Raw genomic sequence first — 20,651 nt, forward strand, 5'->3', positions numbered from 1 at the left:
AATGATTGGTATGTAATTGGAAGATAGAGCTCCAGGCATATGCACGCAGGCAGCAAAGCTGCCCATTAGTAAGTATCGTACGAATGCTTAATCAAATTGGCCGCTAACGTGTTCGCCATTTGCACCTGTTATCAATCAGTAAGCTTCGTGCCAATGTTGTTTTTAACTCTAATAGACACACCCACGAAAATTGATTCTGTATAACAGTTTCGGTTGATTAGTGCAGGTGTGCACTCAGAGAAAAACAATTTTCTGCATATTTTATTTTTAATAAATTAAATATTCTAGTTCACAACCTTATGCTTTGAACGTTGGATTGATAACCATCGCCTTCGTCCTCCCAAAAGCTGAAAGGGCCTTTGGGATCGTCACCTTTCAGCAGTTTTTTCAGCCCTGGCTGAAGATTGAGGAGAATAAGTCGCTGCTTGACCTTTTCCAGCTCTTTGGCCAACTCCCGAAGACCTTTGGTTGAGGTGTGATCTAGCCCGATGACCGCGGAGCAGTCCACCACGATCGGGACCTGTTCGGCAATGGCCACCTTGAGGACCTTGGTGCGCAGAAAATCTACAGCCGGGAAGAAAAGTCCCGCCTCCGGGCTAAGTTTTACGTAACGGAAGCCAGCTTGCTCTACACAATTTTGACGAATGGTGGGTCGGGCCCAAACCTTCAAGAGTCCTAGCACGCAAATAAGGACTCCGAAGAGGAGTCCAACTTCAACGCCTAGTAGCAGACTGCAGCAGAAACATCCAAACCAGGCGATGGTATCGATTTTGGACGACTGCCTCAGGGTGTCCACGATTTTGAAGTCAATCTAGGGTAAAAATTGAAATTTTAAACTATGTAATTTAGATTCAAATTCAGGTTAACTTTCCAGAACTTACCATGAATACCACGGAACAAATCAACACAGCTGCTAGTGTGGTCTTTGGTATATAATAAAAATATGGCGTCAACAAACTCAGCGCCAAAAGTGTTATAATGGCCGAATACAGGCCAGCCAGTGGCGTCCGCACTCCACTGGAATGACTGACAGCTGATCGAGTGAAGGCTCCACAAGTTGGCATCGAGCTGAAACACGATCCAAGAATGTTGCACAGCCCAAGAGCGATCATTTCTTGCGATGCATCAACGATCTTTCCGGCAGCTAAAATTTGTCAGAAAAAACTATTATACTTCCTTCAGAAAAATAACATAACACAAACTTACAAAACGCCTTAGCTATCGATACGTTCGCTAGAACTGCTACCAGAGGAATCACGATAATACTACTTCCAAGTTCCTTCACAACTTCCACGTACGAAATGGTACTATTCCCCAACTGCACCCCGTAAACCGGAAGTTCGAAACTGGGAATACCCTGCTTCACGTGGCCGGAAAGTTTGAACGGAACCTCCTCGCCCGAGCTGCTCCATTTGAAGGCCACAAACGATGAGATGACCACAATCAACGCATTCCTCGCGAGGCTCAAATACCACAGGAACTTTTTCCAAAACTTCCCCATTCTGGTGCCTTCGTTGATAGGGATCTGAGTCAATTGCTTCATGCCCAGCAGGAAGAAACAACCCACACAGCCTAGCGTCAAATCTCCGATGCTTGTTTCGGTTAGTTTACCCGATAAGGCGTAAACCGTGTCGAAAAAGCCTTTGCCGGTGACAGAGATTCCGAGAAGATTCTTTAGTTGTGTTCCGATGATGATGATCGAGGTCGCTGATGTAAAAGCCGATGTAACCGGAATGGGTATGAAGCTTACGAGGAAGCCCAATTTTAAGACGCCCATCAGTAGTTCGACTAGCCCGGCCAATGAGGCCAATATGATGACGTACTGAACAGGCTTGCCGGCGGTGTACTGAACAGTAAGAATAGACATCAGGCTGGTGGGTCCTATCGATACTTCCTTGACCGTTCCGAAGAGGATATAGACCAAGGATCCTGTAGACGAAAATAAAACATTGGATGAAATCATTAAACTCATCAAGAGCTCGTTTTTATTTTCAATTTTCTAGAATGTTTGCTTTTGATGAAAGTTTTTAATGTCATAATCAAATGAAATCGAATTCCACAGTTGCTCACGAGAGCTCTAGCGGTGCGGTTCGATTATTTTTGCTCCGAGCGTGGTTCCAGTTGAATACGTGGATCAGTAACAAATTGTGTTAAGCATTGAAATTCGGATACCTGCTAATCAGTACCATTAAGAATAAACTAACAGCTAAATTTATTAGTGAATGACAGTGAAATTTTAATTTAGCTATCGTCGTCGCGTACATTTCGATATGCTAGTTTGCTCCTTTGATGGATTCAAGTGCTCAGCCAATAGTGGTGCTGTTAAATGATGTTTTAACTACTATCGGCGTTTAATAAAAGTGGATGATTTTCTGGAAAAAATATTGACCAGTATGAGGAATTTCAACATTTCGTTGAATTCTGGATTTGTGATTTGTGTGGAAGTGCATGGAAAAATCAATATGGCGTTCTTCATTCATTGCATTGGGAAGTGAAAATGAGAAAGTGAAAAAATGACCTAAGTTTTACGGGTGGTAATTTTGAGGATATTGATTGCGTGTGCTAAGTGCGTATAATGAATTAGGCTAGATCGATATACAGCTCCATAAAACCCAATCGAAAGTGCATGAAAATTTCAATAGATGGGAAAGAAATCATAAAAAGTTAAATGTGGTTTGGTTCTGGTGCAAATATTTTACATATCCCAACATATTGGTTGCAATGGTTGACGAATTTGTAGCAGATCACAGCAAGCGATGGGCGATGGTGGGAGCTGCCCAACAAAACCTGGTGAGAAAGTTCCTTTTTTCATTCATATTTCCATATTTCTCTTTCTCTTTTTGTCTCCATAATTGATTGCCAAATACTTAAGCAATTTATCGAATGAAAGTCTACACCAGGCGAAAGGTGCGATATTGTGCTGTCAGTGGTGCGAATCTCCGCTATTATTCGGTGGACTTGTGGTGGGAGTTGGGTGGGACAGTTCCAGTCTCTCGAGCTGCGTGGGAGACTTATAGCTCAATACCGCGTATAATGTTTGCTGGAACTTACAATATTCGACTGCGTAACACCGAATTATAGAACGCACCCGCATTTGAATATTTGAATTTGGAAAAACGTACTTTATATCGTCAATTACGGTTGTTTATCGTTGATTCGCTTTATTGTTTCAATTTCAATTCCAATTTTGAGTCTTTGAATGGACTATCATTTATAGGATCACCTCTAAAATCATTTGTTACATAGTGTTTTATCTTCGATCGGCCTTCTTATGTTGTATGTGGAAAAAAGGTAAAGTTTTTTTTTCTTGTTTATTAAAATGTTTTATATCTAACAAATGCAGAAAATTGTTATGTACAATCATGTTTTTTGAGATTATGTTATTTAAAGTTTTTGCATTAGTTCATTAGAATTTACTGTTTAAAGTAGTATGCAATACACAGGAGTTGATTAAAAAGAAACTATCATTTCAAACTAAAAAAAAATATATCATCAAAAATAATAACAATTCTTATATTCTTTATTCGTTACAGAAAAATGTAAAAGTTTTGTTTCGCTGATTGATTTGATTAATTAATATTTTCATATTTTAAGTGTTGGGAATCAGATTCCAGTTTCGTTAATATGCTGTCTTATGAGCAGATTTCGTTCAATTTAATCGTTGCTTATTCAAATTTATTTGAAAGGTGTTACGCTTTCCTCAAATGTCCAGCTATTTTGAAAAGCACATAGTGGTCCTACTTCACATAATATTTCTTATTTAATATTCATTTTATTTTTAGACATTTTCCGGTAAAATTTTGTTTTTCGGTCGGACTAAGGTTACAGCTGCGGTAAGATGCGTTAAAAAATAAGGTAGTGTGAAAGGTAATTGGGTTTCATGAAAAGGTAAGATTGATTCACATAATTTTCATATTTTATATAATATAAGACCAACCAATCACTTGCAAACTGGGCAGGTATCTAAACGTATGCGTAATACCTGTCATAGATTAATAACGTTAAAAATGTTATTAATTTGTATAACGGTTGCGTAAGTGATTGACTTGTTCATCCAAATAACACATACATTTACACATACTGCATTCATTTCATAACAGTTCACACGAAGCCATGGTGTCGGGTATGTAGTGATTTGCATTGAAGATCTGCCGAACTAGTTATCTAAAGAATGCAATTTAGCGCATACGTTGGCGAAACTGCGGTGAATCCGTGGTGGATTATTTACATACATACATACATACATACATTAAAATGAATCTATCATTTTCGATATTTTGTTTCAAATGTTTTGCTTCACAATTTTTTTAATACTTCAAAAATTGTTTATTTTAGATGGAAATAAATATGGCTATGATACTGATTAAGGTCGGTTACAGCTAAAGATAAGCTTAGTGTGTCTTGAGGTAAGTTGGGTTTAAAGGTGAGATTATTCTGTTGTATAACTATTTCATTTATTGATTATATGATATAAGAACGTTCAATCAGTTGCCAGCTGGGCAGGTATCTACACGTATGCGGAATACCTGTCGAAGATTCATAGCACTGAGAATGTTATGAATTTTATACGGTTGCGAAACTGTTTGCTCGTTCTACAAATAAGACATACACATACACGAAATTCATTCATTACATGACAGTTCACACGAAGCCATGGTGTCGGGTATGTGCTAATTTGCATTGAAGATTGGCCGAACTTATAATCTAAAGAATGCAATTTAGCGCATACGTTGGCGAAACTGCGGTGAATCCGTGCACCCATGGTGGATTATCTACATACATACATACATACATAATCAAATGAAATCGAATTCCGATCACGGCACTACAAAGTAGATATTATTTTGAGGACTCGTTGTCATGATTTCTTACCACTATGTATTGTACTTGTTAAAATATGAATTATTGAAAATTTTCAAAACTCTCTTTTACAATTCGTTTTAAATTTTTCAATAGCTTAATCACAGAAAAAGCTGCAGTCTTCAGGTGAAATGTTAGTCTTAATTGAAATTTTTATAAAACCTTCATAATCAAGCAATCGATTGGTAAAGACAAAAATGTAGGATGAAAAACCAGTTTTGTATGCTTCTTTAGAACACTATGTCTCAGAATCCCTTTCACACTTGAGATTCAGTGCAACCCCTTCCTGTTGTCCGATTCTGATCAAATTCGGCATATGGCTTTCTGATGACTCCTTTAAACCATCAAAGTCTTTTTTTTGCAAGTATTTTGATTTTAAAGTAGGTATTTATTGAGACAAATTTAATAAATTAAATAAAAAATATCCTAAATTGTGATTTTTGTTAAGCATTAAATCGTGAATAGCTGTTCATACGTTGATACAAACCACATGTTTTGTTCAGCAAAGTTCAACTGCACAAAAATCTGCATCTTTTGATGGCATGGGTATTAAAAATATTTTACGCTTAGTACACATTTTGGTCAGTTGGATTCAAAATTTTTGGACCAACATATTTTTTTTTCTTGAAAATAGCTAGCTAGTTTTACATTTTGATACAAACTCGGTTCATTTTGTATTTTTTACGTGTAGTTTTTAACTCAAACAAAATTAAAAAATATAAAATATACAAATTTTATGAAAATTTTTAAACCCAGAATTTATTTAAAATCAAATCTTTTGAAAGTTGACTTTTTTTAAAGATCGCGCTTGCGGAACCTCTAAACATGATTTTTTTTAGTCGGCTCCATACAAAAGTTTGTTCTGCACATCCTAATCTACCATTTGGAGGGTGAGCCCCCAGATTCCCAGAAGTTATGCAATTTTGTGACACCCTGGTGCACAGTGGTCCGAAAGGGTTAAAAGTAGAACTTTTTTCATAGCGCGTCTGTCTTTCATTCTATCTCAAAAGTGTCTTCAGTCTTCAGAACATTTGTTTCTTCAAACATGCTCCATAACTTGAAAGCAGGGATGCATTTTCTCTTTGGAGAATCTCCGCGGTGCGGGTTTTTCGATTCCCCACGGAGTTTCTCTGCATTTCACCACGGAGATGTTTAACTAACACCACCGGAGAGATTATATTGAATTCAACACCAACGAGCGTGCACGCTCTTTTTTTTAAACTCAAAATTAAGTAGTTTTGGTTCAAAACAGCACTTCAGTGGCTTCCCTCAACTTTGAGTTTGTCTGGGCAATAGCAAAACTAAGTTCTAATAGGCATACTCAATACTAAGTTCGGCTGCCGAACTCGAATTAATCCTTTTTTTCGAGGGTAGCTTATTTTCAGGGAATTAAAGGATGATTAAAATTTGTTGTACCCGGATGTTGTTGTTCCGGTACAATGCATTGCAATTACAGAGCGGTAGAAAGTTTTGACACTTCCGGTCAAAGAAAACTTCCGGATGTTACTTCCTACGGGAAGTAAACAACATCTGGAAGTTTCCGGACATTCCAAGCCGCTAACCGTATGGTGACAATGACGGACAGAATTTTACGCTGACACGGTGAATATGCATTCCATTATGAAGTTCCTTCATAGTCTTCCGGTAATTGTTCCGGAACGACCAAATTTTGCGACGTGTTCGTTGATTGCTGTTCCGGTTCGAACTGAACTCGCTAAGTGTTTTCAGTCCAACAAAGAGAGTTCAATTTTTAGTTCATAAGGTCGAACTCAGCTTTGCTCCCTCGCCGAAGGAAAAAAAAGGATCAATTTTGAGTTCGCAGTTCGAACTCCATTTTGAACCATCGCAAGGAGGAAAAAGGGTACTTAACTTTAAGTTCATAGAATCGAACTATGTTTTGAACCTCGGTCGTACTTAATTTTGAGTTAAAATAAAAGAGCGTGTGAGAATGAGACTCTTATGTTCACCACATACACCACCGAGAAAACCGATCGATCCAGTTATTGAACACGTAAACATTGCAGGTGATTGTCTACATTTAGGGGTATTTCGAGTGATAGTATACTTGAAGGGGCAGTTCCAATAAGACTAGCAATGGAGAAACAGTTTGTTTATCTGAAGAAGAAATGTTTTACCAATCCAAATCTATTGCTTTCAAAGCTTATTAAAGATTTCTATAAATAAAAATGTTTATTTTGTTAAAACTTTTTTTTTAATTATTACAATTTTCTGAAAACTTCGGGCCGAGTGAACTTATTGCATTATTCCCGGTAACTTTTTTCAAGTTTTGTCCCGGATAAATTCGGGCAATCTGGAGCATTTCTTATTGATTGAATTGTTCAATTTTATGTGACATGAATCATTAAAAAAAATGCAAAGAATATGGAAAAAAGTTGGGTTTTAACTTCGATTTTTGTTGATCCATGTTGAAAAAAATGCGTATTTGTATAATAGAAGTGTAATATTGTTAATTTAATATATTTACATTACATTTTTCCACTTTGATGACAATTGTCTCCAGTTGCAACGATGGATTTTTTTTTAAATAGATTTCGTTTTCATCAGATTACTGAATTTTTTAAGCTTATTATACCGGGCGTTCGTAAATTGCTATCTACTCGTAGAAATAAAATGATGTTTTTGGTCAAAGTGATTTTCTGAATGTAAATCAAATGCTTTGGATGTTTTTTTGACATCTACCAAAATAAATCGATCAACAGATGCATCATTCAAAACGATTAATTTACGAACGCCCCGTAAGAATGGCTAAGGAATGGATACTGTCTTATGGCACACTGCTTTCAACTTCCTGCTTTCCTTACGTTCGGCAAAGCCAAGTCACAACAAAACGCAGGTGATTCTCGCCGGTGAGGAAATTTGCCACTCTACGGAGCTCTACGGTGCAAACATTTATGCTCCAATGTGAGGATCTGGTGGCGGTGCGAGTTTAAGTTAGTTTATATGACACTCGAGTACTTCGATAGCAGATAGAGAGTGGTGAAAAACTAACAATCTCTCCGGAGAGTTAATGACGATAATACAGCGGTGTTGAAATTCTCCGGCTCCGTAAAAACACCACGGAGGAAAGCATCCCTGCTTGAAAGTATCAAAAGTTAGTCAAAGTCCACAGTAAAAAAATGAAAATATTTTTTTCCAATAGATAGAGCTTTATTTTGAACTGAAAAGTAGTAAAATACGTAAAAATATGAAACTTTGTTGAATACATTTAAACTCTATCTCTTTTCAGAGCAGAGTTATAAAGGTTTTATTTTGAAAGTTATTTAAAAGTTAGTTTTTTAAACTAAACTATAGTTAAATGAGGATTTACATGAATAAGATGTTCTGGATATTTGTTGGGACATTTAAAGCACACGTTTTGCATAAGATTTAAACATTCTACGACGTTTCCTAGCCAACTTTATTGCAACTTTAAATTTTATTTTTACTCAACTTTACTAGCGTTTATTGCAAAAACGTACAAGTGGATTTTTAAATCTAACAAACCACTTTGAAGCTTGAACTAAGTGCAACAAATTGGTGTTGGCGCCATTTGTCTCCACGCGCTCATACATTTGAACAAAACAAGCATACGTTTGATGTGTTTGGCGTGTTTCCATACAAAATTTATTTTTAACTACCTTCTGTCCGAGTTTTGCGTAGCATCTGGGTAGCCTGGAAATCAATTTTTCCATTTTTCCCCATTCAAAACAAAACGCGGGAAAATCAACGGTGCCGGGTTGCTATGCCTACTCCGATTGAAGTTGCTGTTGTATGGTGTGAATCGTGTAGTCGATGGGCGAATCAGTGGACAAATATCACGAATATTATTAATTCAGTTCCTCAGTTTAAGCAAAAGCAGTTCATAAATTTCTTCAAAAGCAGTTCTCTAAATTTTTTCTTCGGAAGTTTTACGGAAAACATGAAAACATGTGATGTTTCGAAATAAAAATATTTTTTATACGGTTCATAGATCGTAAAACCTTCGGAGTTTTTCTTCCATTTCTTCAGTAAATTGAAGATAAAGATAACCACTATCAAAACGTAGAATAAATGTATTGGGAAAAACTTCATCCGAGGTCCCAAAATTACGAAAAAGCCTTAAAATGTATAAGTTTCACTAATTTCTTTGACATTTTTTTATTAAAATATTTTTCGAATTATGAATTTTACAAAAATTATTCGATTTTGAAAATATATATAAATAGTGTCTTTTATATCTATTCAATAAATTAAAAACTATGGATGAGTTTTTATAGGTCCATTTGTTTTCAAATATTTATTCCTTAATCTTATCAACAACAATATGAGATAACACAATAAAAGTTTTTTTTTTTAATGAAATGATTAATCGAAATTTTTAACTTCTGCCTCTTCTAACACCAACATAGCCAAAACTTGTATGCATCCTGTAAAATGAAAAACTTGCGTTCTTCATTTTTCTTTTCAACATAGTATCTGATACATAGAACATGCATTGCAGATACTACTACGGCCAGGCCAACCATGTGATGAAAAAGCAAAAGATACAAGAACAAGGGAGAGATGAAGCATGGAGTTCCCTGCAAACGTTTCTAATAATTATGTAGGGTTAGGTTATAAGGTGATAATGTTTAAAATGTACAGTTGAAATCAGAAAAAAAAAACAAAAAAATGGATTGATCTCACCAGAAACTTCTTAGGTTGATGTTTATCCATGCAGGTCTGGGACGCTGATCTCTTCTATTAGTATTTTTGAACCGGTGATTTCTGTTCTCCTACTCCGGTAAGATCCCATTTGTCACTTTTAACTTTGTACCCCGAATTTGTTCCCGAGTTCATCGCTAAAATCAACGTTCCTGGAAATGTACTTTTCCTTGAGCTTTTTGTAATTCATCGGTAGTAATGTGTAGACGCTCGATGCTCTCAGTACAAGGTTCTTCGTCATTTCCAATCAGCTCTGGCACCGGCCAGTAGACATCATCCACCAATTTTGGCAATCAATAATGCTTGTACACCTCAAAACATCAACATTTTTCAACACAAAAAAAACTGAAACTAAACAATTTATAAGTACACGGAACTTTATAGTGACAAAATTTATTACAAAGATACTTTAAGAGACAGACAAATGGTGTCTCGAGCAAAAATGCTTATCAAACCTGGTGCTTTAATAATCTTAAATCAAATATAAGGGCGTGTCATTTTTGCATGATTTACACATAAAAACTTTTTCCAGTAAACAGATAGAGCCAAACTGTCTTCTGCAAAGTTGTAGCCAACGGATTTTGAGGCAACTTTATCGAAGACACTACATACATAACTATGACGTTTCATAAGCAAGCAATGATTTTTTAATATTACAATGCTAGGGTGTGTCGAAAAAAAAACAATATTCTGGCTCTAACTTTTGTGAATGATTTCATGTAATAAAAATGTCTTCTAAACATTTGTATGAAATACAAATTTGCACATTTTTCTCTCAAAGCGCAAACTTGTATCTTGAGGCTTTCGTTAGTTATAAGGGAATTTTTAGCAAAAACTTGTACTTTTTAAACTGTCATACCTCGGATTGGTGCAAACTAAAAAAAATATTTTGTGACGACATTATTTAGTTCATATATCAAATATTTGATTGTAAAATTATCGGCGATAGATTGTTTTTTAAACTTGAGGAAAAAATTTCCAAATTTTGTTAATTTTAAATACAAATTCACGCATTTAAAGACCCTGTGGAAGAGAACATTCCCATTTTTCGTTCAAAAGTTGAATTTTCATCGTTTCTTTGTTGTCTAAGTTCATTGCGATGCTTAAAATAAGCGATTTAGCACATTTAGTCAAATTTAAAAACAAAATTTCTATTATTTTTTATCACATTAAGAACCGCGAAAAACATACAACAAGAGATTTCAGAAACTCGCTAAGCCGTGTTTCAACTTAAAATGGCGGATTGTATTCCTTAAAGCAGAGTTTAAAAACAATCTAACATAATTTTCACAATTATGGATAGTAAATTCGCCTTAAAACATTGTCCACTTTCCATATAAAAAATTAGATCGTTACCCATAAACGCCGCATAAAGCCCATAATGTGATGGTAGTCCGGCCAAGGCCGCATATGCCAAACTCTGCGGAATGATGGTCAGCCCGAGGGTGATTCCTGCTATCAGATCCGATACCAGTTCATCACCGCCATACGACCCGATCCAGCTGAGAATGTGGACCCTTCTGATTAGCAATCGTTTCAACCGGCCACGTGAGAATCCACACGATTGTGGAGCATTAGTCATTGCCTTCTGGAAACCACCGAAACACTTGCGGGCACACATTTTGGCGAAGTCGATCATCGTGCCCTACCCCGAACTGAACTTTTCCAAACCGGAAACGCAACTTTCCAAGCCGATTTTTGACCTTAAATATAGGAACGATAAACGATTGTGGTAACGCGTAGAACTACCGGGCAAGATGTTTGGCGATCGTTTAGCGCGGTCGATCGCCCGGGACTGAATGTGTTGCTAAATCTGTTTACCGGCACCTGGAGCTTCTACTTGAATTAGATTGTTGGGAAAAAGTTCCCACCATTATCGAGAATCACATATGTACCGGTACAGGGTGTAACGATAGAATAGCTACGGTACAATTCAAAGTTGCTTTCCTAGCTTGGAAAAATTTCAATATTACCACACTCAGTTCTGTTTCGATATAAGGTGGATTATTTCAGCTTTAACTTGTTCGACGCCATACGTCACCCACTCAAAAATGATTCTTACTCTGGAAAATCAAAATATTAATACGGAGTAATCGTTTTCATTCGAAAGTATTTCAGATTATTACCATCTCCCTTACCATTCTTGGGCCGATATTCGAAAACAAAAGTACAATCCGAGTTGATGTTCTTGGTTTGCAAAGTGGAACATATCATTGGGTGACATGTCCCGCTTTTTCGTCGAATGTCCCGCTGTTTTGCTTTTTCCCCAAAATGTCGCTCTTGGTAAACTTTTACAAAGTTCACTTAATTACACTGGAAAAAATTAAACTTTAGCATACATTTAAATTAAAATTTAGATTTGATTTTTTCAACGGAATCTTAGTTAAATTGCTTTTTAATTCTCCTTTTTGGACTCAATTGTCCAAAGTTACAGTGATAAATATTTTCTTTTTTTCAAATTTTTAAAACAAGTTTGAAATATATTTGTTATTAGACGAAGGATTTTAAGGAAACCAAATTCGTCGTTATTTTAACGGACATTTTAACGGCAGGACTTAAAATATTTGGTCTTAAATAACATGTTAATTTACGAATCGTGGAAAATAGCAGTGATTATGGCAAAAAAAAACCGTTTAAAATACTCATGTAACAAAAACAAAAACTGAGCCAAATCAATCCGAGTACAAAAAAAAAGTGTACTTTCCATAGATATTCTTCTACACTCAGGCAAATTTTTATAACGATATTCATAAGATACCTCTTATGAACCGCTTTTAGGGGTGCAAACTTATTGTTCATAAGAATCTTATGAAATTCTTTCGTTTTTCATAGGAAAATCTTATGAAAATTAGAAGAAACGGCATTGTGAAAAAATAATGAACACATTCATTCATTCCATCAGTTTTTCGTCCTCCAACGACACGAAGCACTCGCATGGTCGAAGAATTGGATGCGGCAAAAAAACTTTGGTTGAACCGGGTGTTGATGTGCTGCTAATGGTGACCATTAGTGATTAAATTTCAAACAAATTAGGTTAACAATAAAGTGAATCTTTTCAGCATCAAATATCTCAAGTTATTCTTATTAGAAACTGATTTCCTATTTCCATAAGAGCCTCTTATGAAAAGCAACAAATCCCCATTACATAAGGTGTTCATCTTCAGAATTCATTCGCGATGATTTTTCTTATGGCGCCACTTCATAAGAGAATCTTATGGCATTCATAATAGTATTTTTCTGAGTGTAGATCACTTTGGCAGATGGTATACGTATAAGTTTGACAATAAAATTACGCTTTTCTTAAGAGTTTCCTAAATATCCCGGTTTTATCGGCGATGTCCCACTTTTTTCGTGAAATGTCCCGCTTTTTTCTGAAAGTATTTGGTAAGCCTATCTTAGCCAGATAAGAAACAATATTTTTGAAAGGTAATTATGATTAAAACACATTTTAAGTCAGACGTATATAAACTCGATTTCCATCCGATCATATCTCTAAATAGTCTAAATCTCTTAATAGTTGTTGCTTACAAAATCCAAAATTCTAAATGATATTCGAACTGATGTTCATGTTGTAATTCCAAAACGTATGAATAGCGTAAAAGTTCAAATATTTTGAAGAAAAATTCCGAAATATATTGAAATAGAAAAAAATAGTTAATTGATCCATTGGAGAAAACTAACCCAAATAAAATGATCTTTCATTTTTTTCAAGAGAAATTTAGAGAGTGATATCCCATATGTCAATTTTTTCAGCAATTTTTATTGAAAGATTCTTGTAACGACATCCCACATTTGATCAGAAACTTTTAGATTTAACTTATTTATGCTCTGTTTATGATTCAATCATCATATAAAAGAATATCGATTGCTTCAAAGTTATAAATATTTGAATAAGGAAAAATTGAAGAGTAATTTAGAAATTCTAAACAAGTTGTTGAATAAGTCCATCCATGTTCTAGTTTGATTCATGAAAAAAACACACTTTTTTTAAACAAAAAAGGAAATTTTCAAATAGAACTGATTGAATTTATAATTTTAATTGGTGAAATAACGATTGGTTTGAAAACATAAAAAATCATTCTATCAAAATTTCGAAATGATTTTTAATGTGGCACAAATATTTGTGAATAATTTTTCTTATTGGAAACATTATATTATTTAAGTTCAGTTTATAAGTTTTGATTAACTGATTATATAAAAAAACATAAACAATGGTTGACCATGACACACATGACTTAGCTTTAAAATTTTTTTGGAGACCAAATGGTCGGGGTTCGACCAGACCGAACTGAACGCCATGAACTTGATTTCGAAATAATTAAGTTCAAAATTCACAGTCCTACAAATCGGTACCATTTATAAGATATCGTATTTAATCATTTTACCAATAAATTTAGGCTCTTCAAGGCATTGAGGCTATTACTGGTTGATTAATGATACAAAGTTTAGTAGCAAATTGGATTTTTATAGCGATACACTCAATTTCCTTTGGTCGAATCAAAATGTTGAAAAATTGTCAAGCAATATCATTTGACTAGGGAATTTGTTCTAAACTTAGAAGCCTACTAATAGGCGCTTCATAGGCAGCACCCAACCAGTATGACTACCCAAGCAACCAAAAGCCTCGTTAAAAAGGACAAATACGGTTGAATCAGCATAATCAATGTGCTGAAGTTCGTTTTATTCAGCCCAAAATTTATGTTCTTAATGAAACTTTGAAGTTCCATTACAGATTTGAACGGCCTTTTATTCAGCTGACAAACCACCTTTTAATCAGCAAAAACAAAAAACAAATCTATTCTCTCCACTCTTGATTCGGTCACCACCAGCCCATGTGGTGCTGCCGGTTTCTTGGCATTCATCCTAATTCCTCCCGTCACCTCAATTCATCTGACTTAATTGCTTTGTTTTTGACATTGTTTGATACATGCCGGCACGCACGCCTTTTCTGATACACATTTGATTTATTTGCTTACTCAAGCAATCTAACAAACTAATGAAACAAATTAGTCCTGTAACCAGATTCGAACCGCGACCCTTCGAGATGATAGTCAAACACGCTGCCACGAGGTCACGCCTGGATGTTGCCTTACCAGCAGCTAAAACTCGAAGTGGTAATAAGCTTCCCTAAAATACCTACAAGGGCAGCCAGCGGCCAGCCGCGAAGACGCCAAACTATTAGAGGAACTTTTTGGAACTTGAAGTCCATGGAAGGCTATTTGAAACCCGATTTGTAACTTTTATGCTGAAGGGATGCGTCATAAAAAGGCTTTAAAAGAACTTTTTGGAAATTCAAGTCCATAGAAGGCTATATGTAGCGTTAACACTGAGTGATGCGATTGACGTTTCACAAAAAGGCTATTTGAAGAACATATTTTGTAACTTTCATGCTCGCATTCCCAACAAACATTTTTGCTGATTTAGAACGCCAATTCTTTGAACATGTGCTGTGTCAAGGTGATAATTGCTGTTTCAGCTTGTTGGCTGAAAAAAATATATACTTCAGCGCTGTTTCAGCGTGTAAGGAAGTTTTATTTCAGCCACTAGAAAGTAGGGGAAAATTTGCTGAAGAATAACTTGTTCAGCCTTTGTTCAACCATTTTGACACCATTCAAATTTGACAGACGTCAGCTGTACAAGGATAGCTTTGAAAGCGCTTTTTCAGCCATAACAACCGAGTGAGTGAACCGAGCCATACAAATTTCCCACTTTCTAAATGACAAATATTTTAGATTTTACCTAGATTGTTCTAAACGATGGAAAAATAAAAATAAGTTTCCTTTATAATTGAAAGTTAAAAATTCTACCAAACCATTAGGAGATACGGAAAATAAAATTTGAAAGGACTCAGTTCAAATGCTGACGATCTCTAAAATGAAGTTTTTGGTCAGCGTAATTTATCATTAAAAATATCAATTTTCAGTTCTTACCGAGCCGAAAAACAATTTCGAATCGGAAAACTTAAAAAACTGTAAATAATTCGCTGCAATACACAATCGCATTTTTGCCATTTACACTGCCTGCAACATTGAAATCCAGTTTTCAGATTTGATTGGCTACTTCTTCTTGAAACACGTCGTGATCGTCCTAATACTCCTTGATAGTTGAAGGATTTTATACTTAATATGCACAAATAAACTTTTGAAATAAAGGTTTTAGAGCACTGGAAAATTATTCCACTGAAAAACAAAAACACTTTCGTCATCGACGGCCACAGCCTACCGAGTCATTCTTTTTGTTGTCGTCTTTATCTTCTGATAGAGAAAAGTAGTTTTTGGCCCAAACTTTAAAGGAGTTTAATGTCACGTAACATTCGATTCAGTTGATTTTTTTAAATAACTAAGCACGTGTAAATTTTTTCGCCATGAATCGCTAATAGTGTTTTCGTTTATTGGCAGTGACAACCTAGTTACCCACGAGTTTTGCCCTAACTGCTGTTATTATGTTCGGTTATTAATTCAGAAGTCCACTAGTTTTGCCCGAGATTTGAACCTCAAGCAGGCGGTTGCACCCCGTAAAAGTTATCAGTGTTGGGGGTAAACATAGGTGTGAGTATAGCAACCATATATTTGCATCGTCCCGGGTAACGATTCTGTTTGTTTATTCAGAAAAAGTTTTGCCCCGCACTAGTGGATAAAAACAAAAACGGCATAAATGAAATTTTTAATTTTTTTTGTTTCAAATTTTTGAAAAATTGGTTTCATTCAAGTCACTTTCAAGGTGTTAAAGAAACGTCATATTTTGTCATTTTAAGAGTGTGATAAGTTAACTTTCCTGGACAGTTCTTTCTTACTTATACCTTGTTCAGAACTCTGATGAATAAATGAAGCAATAATGCTACTCCATTCTACGGTAACAGATTGAAAGTGGTTTTTCTCACAACAATTTCAACAGTTTCCACTCAATCACCTGTCTGTCGCTGTTAGTAGTTAAATGTTTGCCATCCCTCCCACTACTCCCATTCCCCATCGGAATCACAGCTAGATAGAGGGAGTTGAATAGTTTCGCCCCATCACTTTTCCGGTCGCGTGGTTTTTATGCAAATTTGATCTTCAAATAATTCAAATCGGCGAGCGTCTGATTCATTCAATAATGCCGCTAATGTTTGAATGAGTGCCATCGGATTTACTTATTTTTAGATACGTTCAGATTTGTTAGGTATCTAATAAGTGTTAGTAAATAATTTGTGCAGATGATTAAAGTTTTGAGTCTATTTGAATCAAATTGCCTATGCATCGAAAGTAATTGTTAAAACATTTTTTCTTAAATTTATTCCCTTATATCGGAACTAGATACAGAACTTACCCATAAAGGCAGCATACAGTCCATACTGAGAGGGAACCCCGGCAATGCCAGCATACGCAATACTCTGGGGAATGATGGTCAGTCCCAGTGTAATTCCGGCAATAGCATCCGAAATCAGATCTTCCCTACCGTAGGACGGCAACCAGTTCAAAATATGAACCCTCCTTTTCAGACGAGCAAACGTATCGTTCGATCTTTGGTCAGTTTCCGGTGATCCTGTGCCTCCCCTCAGCTGATTCAACTCTTCCTCTTCGTTAACCATTTTGATGAATTCAAATATTCACTGGCTTCTAAAATAATTGACAACACGTGATATTTACTAATCGGTACTAAAGTTAGAAATCGTTCAGTTTCCGGCCTAATCAGGACTAGATCTGAACTGATCTCAGATGTGGATTCAAGCCACTCACAAGTTGGTGTTTGATCGTGATAACTCTTACCTTTGTGCGTTTTTTTTTTGGTTTCCTTTATCAAGCTTTTATGCAGCCGAATTAGAACATCTCCCTTACAACGTAAAGTAAATTAAATTGAGTGAGACGTTTTCGAAACAGACTGACAAACTCTACAGACAAGCTGCCCTCGAGATAAATTCTGCATATTCGTGCTCAATGTAACCAGAAGCTGGATCTTCTCTTATCTGATTTGAGATTAGGTCACACTAGAGGGTGACGAAAGATATGAACTTGGATTACATTTTCTGTCACCGACCAACAGATTGATCTCTAATGAAAGAGTTAGTTTGAAAAAAACCACAAAAAAAAGAAAGTATGAAAAAATTACATGATGATTAAAAAGTCGGCTAAACTTCATAATTCTATTAGTTTTTTTTCCTAAAGTAAAAGGAGGAGTGATGTCTGTTTGTTTATGATTTGTAAATGATGAATTTTTTTTTAACTGTTTTGAGAACCTGTTTTTAACCAAAGTTCCTAAAGCAGTCGAAGTGACAAAAATGACAAAAATGACAAAGATGACAAAAATGACAAAAATGACAAAAATGACAAAAATGACAAAAATGACAAAAATGACAAAAATGACAAAAATGACAAAAAATGACAAAAATGACAAAAATGACAAAAATGACAAAAATGACAAAAATGACAAAAATGACAAAAATGACAAAAATGACAAAAATGACAAAATTGACACAAATGACAAAAATGACAAAAATGACAAAAATGACAAAAATGACAAAAATGACAAAAATGACAAAAATGATAAAAATGACAAAAATGACAAAAATGACAAAAGTGACAAAAATGACAAAAATGACAAAAATGACAAAAATAACAAAAATGACAAAAATGACAAAAATGACAAAAATGACAAAAATGACAAAAATGACAAAAATGACAAAAATGACAAAAATGACAAAAATGACAAAAATGACAAAAATGACAAAAATGACAAAAATGACAAAAATGACAAAAATGACAAAAATGACAAAAATGACAAAAATGACAAAAATGACAAAAATGACAAAAATGACAAAAATGACAAAAATGACAAAAATGACAAAAATGACAAAAATGACAAAAATGACAAAAATGACAAAAATGACAAAAATGACAAAAATGACAAAAATGACAAAAATGACAAAAATGACAAAAATGACAAAAATGACAAAAATGACAAAAATGACAAAAATGACAAAAATGACAAAAATGACAAAAATGACTAAAATGACTAAAATGACAAGAATGACAAAAATGACAAGAATGACAAAAATGACAAAAATGACAAAAATGACAAAAATGACAAAAATGACAAAAATGACAAAAATGACAAAAATGACAAAAATGACAAAAATGACAAAAATGACAAAAATGACAAAAATGACAAAAATGACAAAAATGACAAAAATGACAAAAATGACAAAAATGACAAAAATGACAAAAATGACAAAAATGACAAAAATGACAAAAATGACAAAAATGACAAAAATGACAAAAATGACAAAAATGACAAAAATGACAAAAATGACAAAAATGACAAAAATGACAAAAATGACAAAAATGACAAAAATGACAAAAATGACAAAAATGACAAAAATGACAAAAATGACAAAAATGACAAAAATGACAAAAATGACAAAAATGACAAAAATGACAAAAATGACAAAAATGACAAAAATGACAAAAATGACAAAAATGACAAAAATGACAAAAATGACAAAAATGACAAAAATGACAAAAATGACAAAAATGACAAAAATGACAAAAATGACAAAAATGACAAAAATGACAAAAATGACAAAAATGACAAAAATGACAAAAATGACATAAATGACAAAAATGACAAAAATGACAAAAATGACAAAAATGACACAAATGACAAAAAATAACAAAAATGACAAAAATGACAAAAATGGCTTAAATGACCAAAAATGACAAATAAATACTAAAATAACAGAAATGATTAAAATGAACAAAATGAATAAAATGACTAAAAAGATTAAAATGACTTAAATGACTAAAGTGACAAAAAAGACTAAAATGATAATAATGACAAATATAGTAAAAATGCAATACTGACAAACGACAAAGATTGCAAAAATTTCAAAAAATAACAAAAACGACAAATTTTACAAAAATGACAAAAAATCAATTGGGTTCTTATTATTACTATTGGGATTTTGTTATATTTCGAGTGGAAATATTTATTTAAATTTGGATTTAAAATGGGACATTTAAAAATTGTCTGGTCATCAAAGTAACAAAGTAGACTGCGATTTCATTGGTTTTGTTTTGTTCCGTCTAGGTGTTTATTTCAGGACCTCGTTTGTGGAAAATAAATGTCAACAAGAGTCAATTAGACAATAAGAACTGAACCAAAAATGTAATTTATTATACTTTTCACATTGATGATTTCTTTAACAAAACAAAAACTACCTAGTTTATTGGTATATTAAGTAGTTAACTACATGAATACTAAAGGGAATTCAATATAAGGGGGAGATTATACTACGTGGTCATTACAGAAACTTCCAAAGAAGTGGTATTACTAAATAGTACTGATTCTCACCAAATTGTATAATATCAATAATGAATGGCACAATGGCATGTTAGCACCGTTCCGCCTTTATTCTCGTCCATCGGGTTAATATTTATTTGCCCAAGAAAAAAGCAAAAGTGAAATTCAAATTTGATGGTGCGAATTTCAGCGATTTGGAAACCGGTTAGCACCGAAGGTGATGGACCCAATTTTTACTCCGAACTTTTATCACCTGAATTTTTCAGTACCTGAATGGAAGATAGTTAAGAAGATTGAACTGAAAGATCTGAAGTAAATTTTCGTAAACTATCAGTTTCAAATAATTAATTGAAAAATCTTATCCAAAGTTGATGTTCTAACAAACATTCAGCTTATGTTTGCTGTGCAAACATACAAGCCTGGACCTTGTTTGATCTGAACTCCTGATCAATGAGCAGATCAGCGGGTATGCACGTGCTTCCCCAGCGATGCTGGAACTTTTTGCAAGTCATCGTTTCCCATTAAAGGCTTCCACCCAAGCCGGTGCTTTTCCATTCATCAGCGTGACACGACACGCGTTTTGGGAGTTCGGTGGTGGTTAACCTGGTGATCAGATAATTAAATTTATAATAATAATTTAAATAATTTTATAGAATTTAATAGATAGCGACTATATGAAGTAAAAAAATCAGCATTAGGCTTCAAATCTATATATATAAAAAGTAATTTCCGTTTGTTTGTTCGTTTGTATGTTTGTCTTCAATAGGCTCAGCCGCCTTAAGAGCTAGAGAGCTGAAATTTGGCATGGGTGCTCATTAGGACCAGGAATGATG

At 34.5% G+C, this 20,651-nt stretch overlaps 1 protein-coding gene across 4 annotated transcripts; it reads right to left on the minus strand.

Moving 5' to 3' along the window:
• Positions 1–220: 220 nt before the first annotated feature.
• Positions 221–17,432, minus strand: LOC129739136 (sodium-independent sulfate anion transporter-like). 4 transcript variants are annotated; one of them, XM_055730536.1, is made up of 5 exons: positions 17,289–17,432; positions 16,849–17,138; positions 1,207–1,929; positions 882–1,144; positions 221–811 (listed from the first exon to the last, which is right to left on the minus strand). In XM_055730536.1, exons 2-5 carry the CDS (start codon positions 17,108–17,110, stop codon positions 290–292), a joined length of 1,770 nt encoding a protein of 589 aa, XP_055586511.1. In that variant the 5' UTR covers positions 17,111–17,138; positions 17,289–17,432; the 3' UTR covers positions 221–289. The 4 variants fall into 4 exon arrangements, with proteins under 4 accessions (XP_055586511.1, XP_055586513.1, XP_055586512.1 ...); XM_055730538.1 differs by having other exon boundaries at positions 16,849–17,135; positions 17,289–17,428; XM_055730537.1 differs by lacking the exon at positions 17,289–17,432 and having other exon boundaries at positions 16,849–17,201.
• Between the last annotated feature and the right edge of the window lie 3,219 nt (positions 17,433–20,651).

Source organism: Uranotaenia lowii, chromosome 1 (genome assembly GCF_029784155.1).
Source record: "Uranotaenia lowii strain MFRU-FL chromosome 1, ASM2978415v1, whole genome shotgun sequence".
In the NCBI taxonomy this organism is placed as follows: domain Eukaryota; kingdom Metazoa; phylum Arthropoda; class Insecta; order Diptera; family Culicidae; genus Uranotaenia; species Uranotaenia lowii.

Excerpts from the sequence above, each read along its gene's own strand:
- LOC129739136 (XM_055730535.1), bottom strand. The coding sequence starts at position 11,182 with ATGATCGACTTCGCCAAAATGTGTGCCCGCAAGTGTTTCGGTGGTTTC. Across the intron at positions 1,930-10,899 it reads GCTTTATGCGGCGTTTATGG|GATCCTTGGTCTATATCCTC; the intron begins GTAACGATCTAA and ends TTTCGTCTACAG. Across the intron at positions 1,145-1,206 it reads ATCGATAGCTAAGGCGTTTT|CTGCCGGAAAGATCGTTGAT; the intron begins GTAAGTTTGTGT and ends GACAAATTTTAG.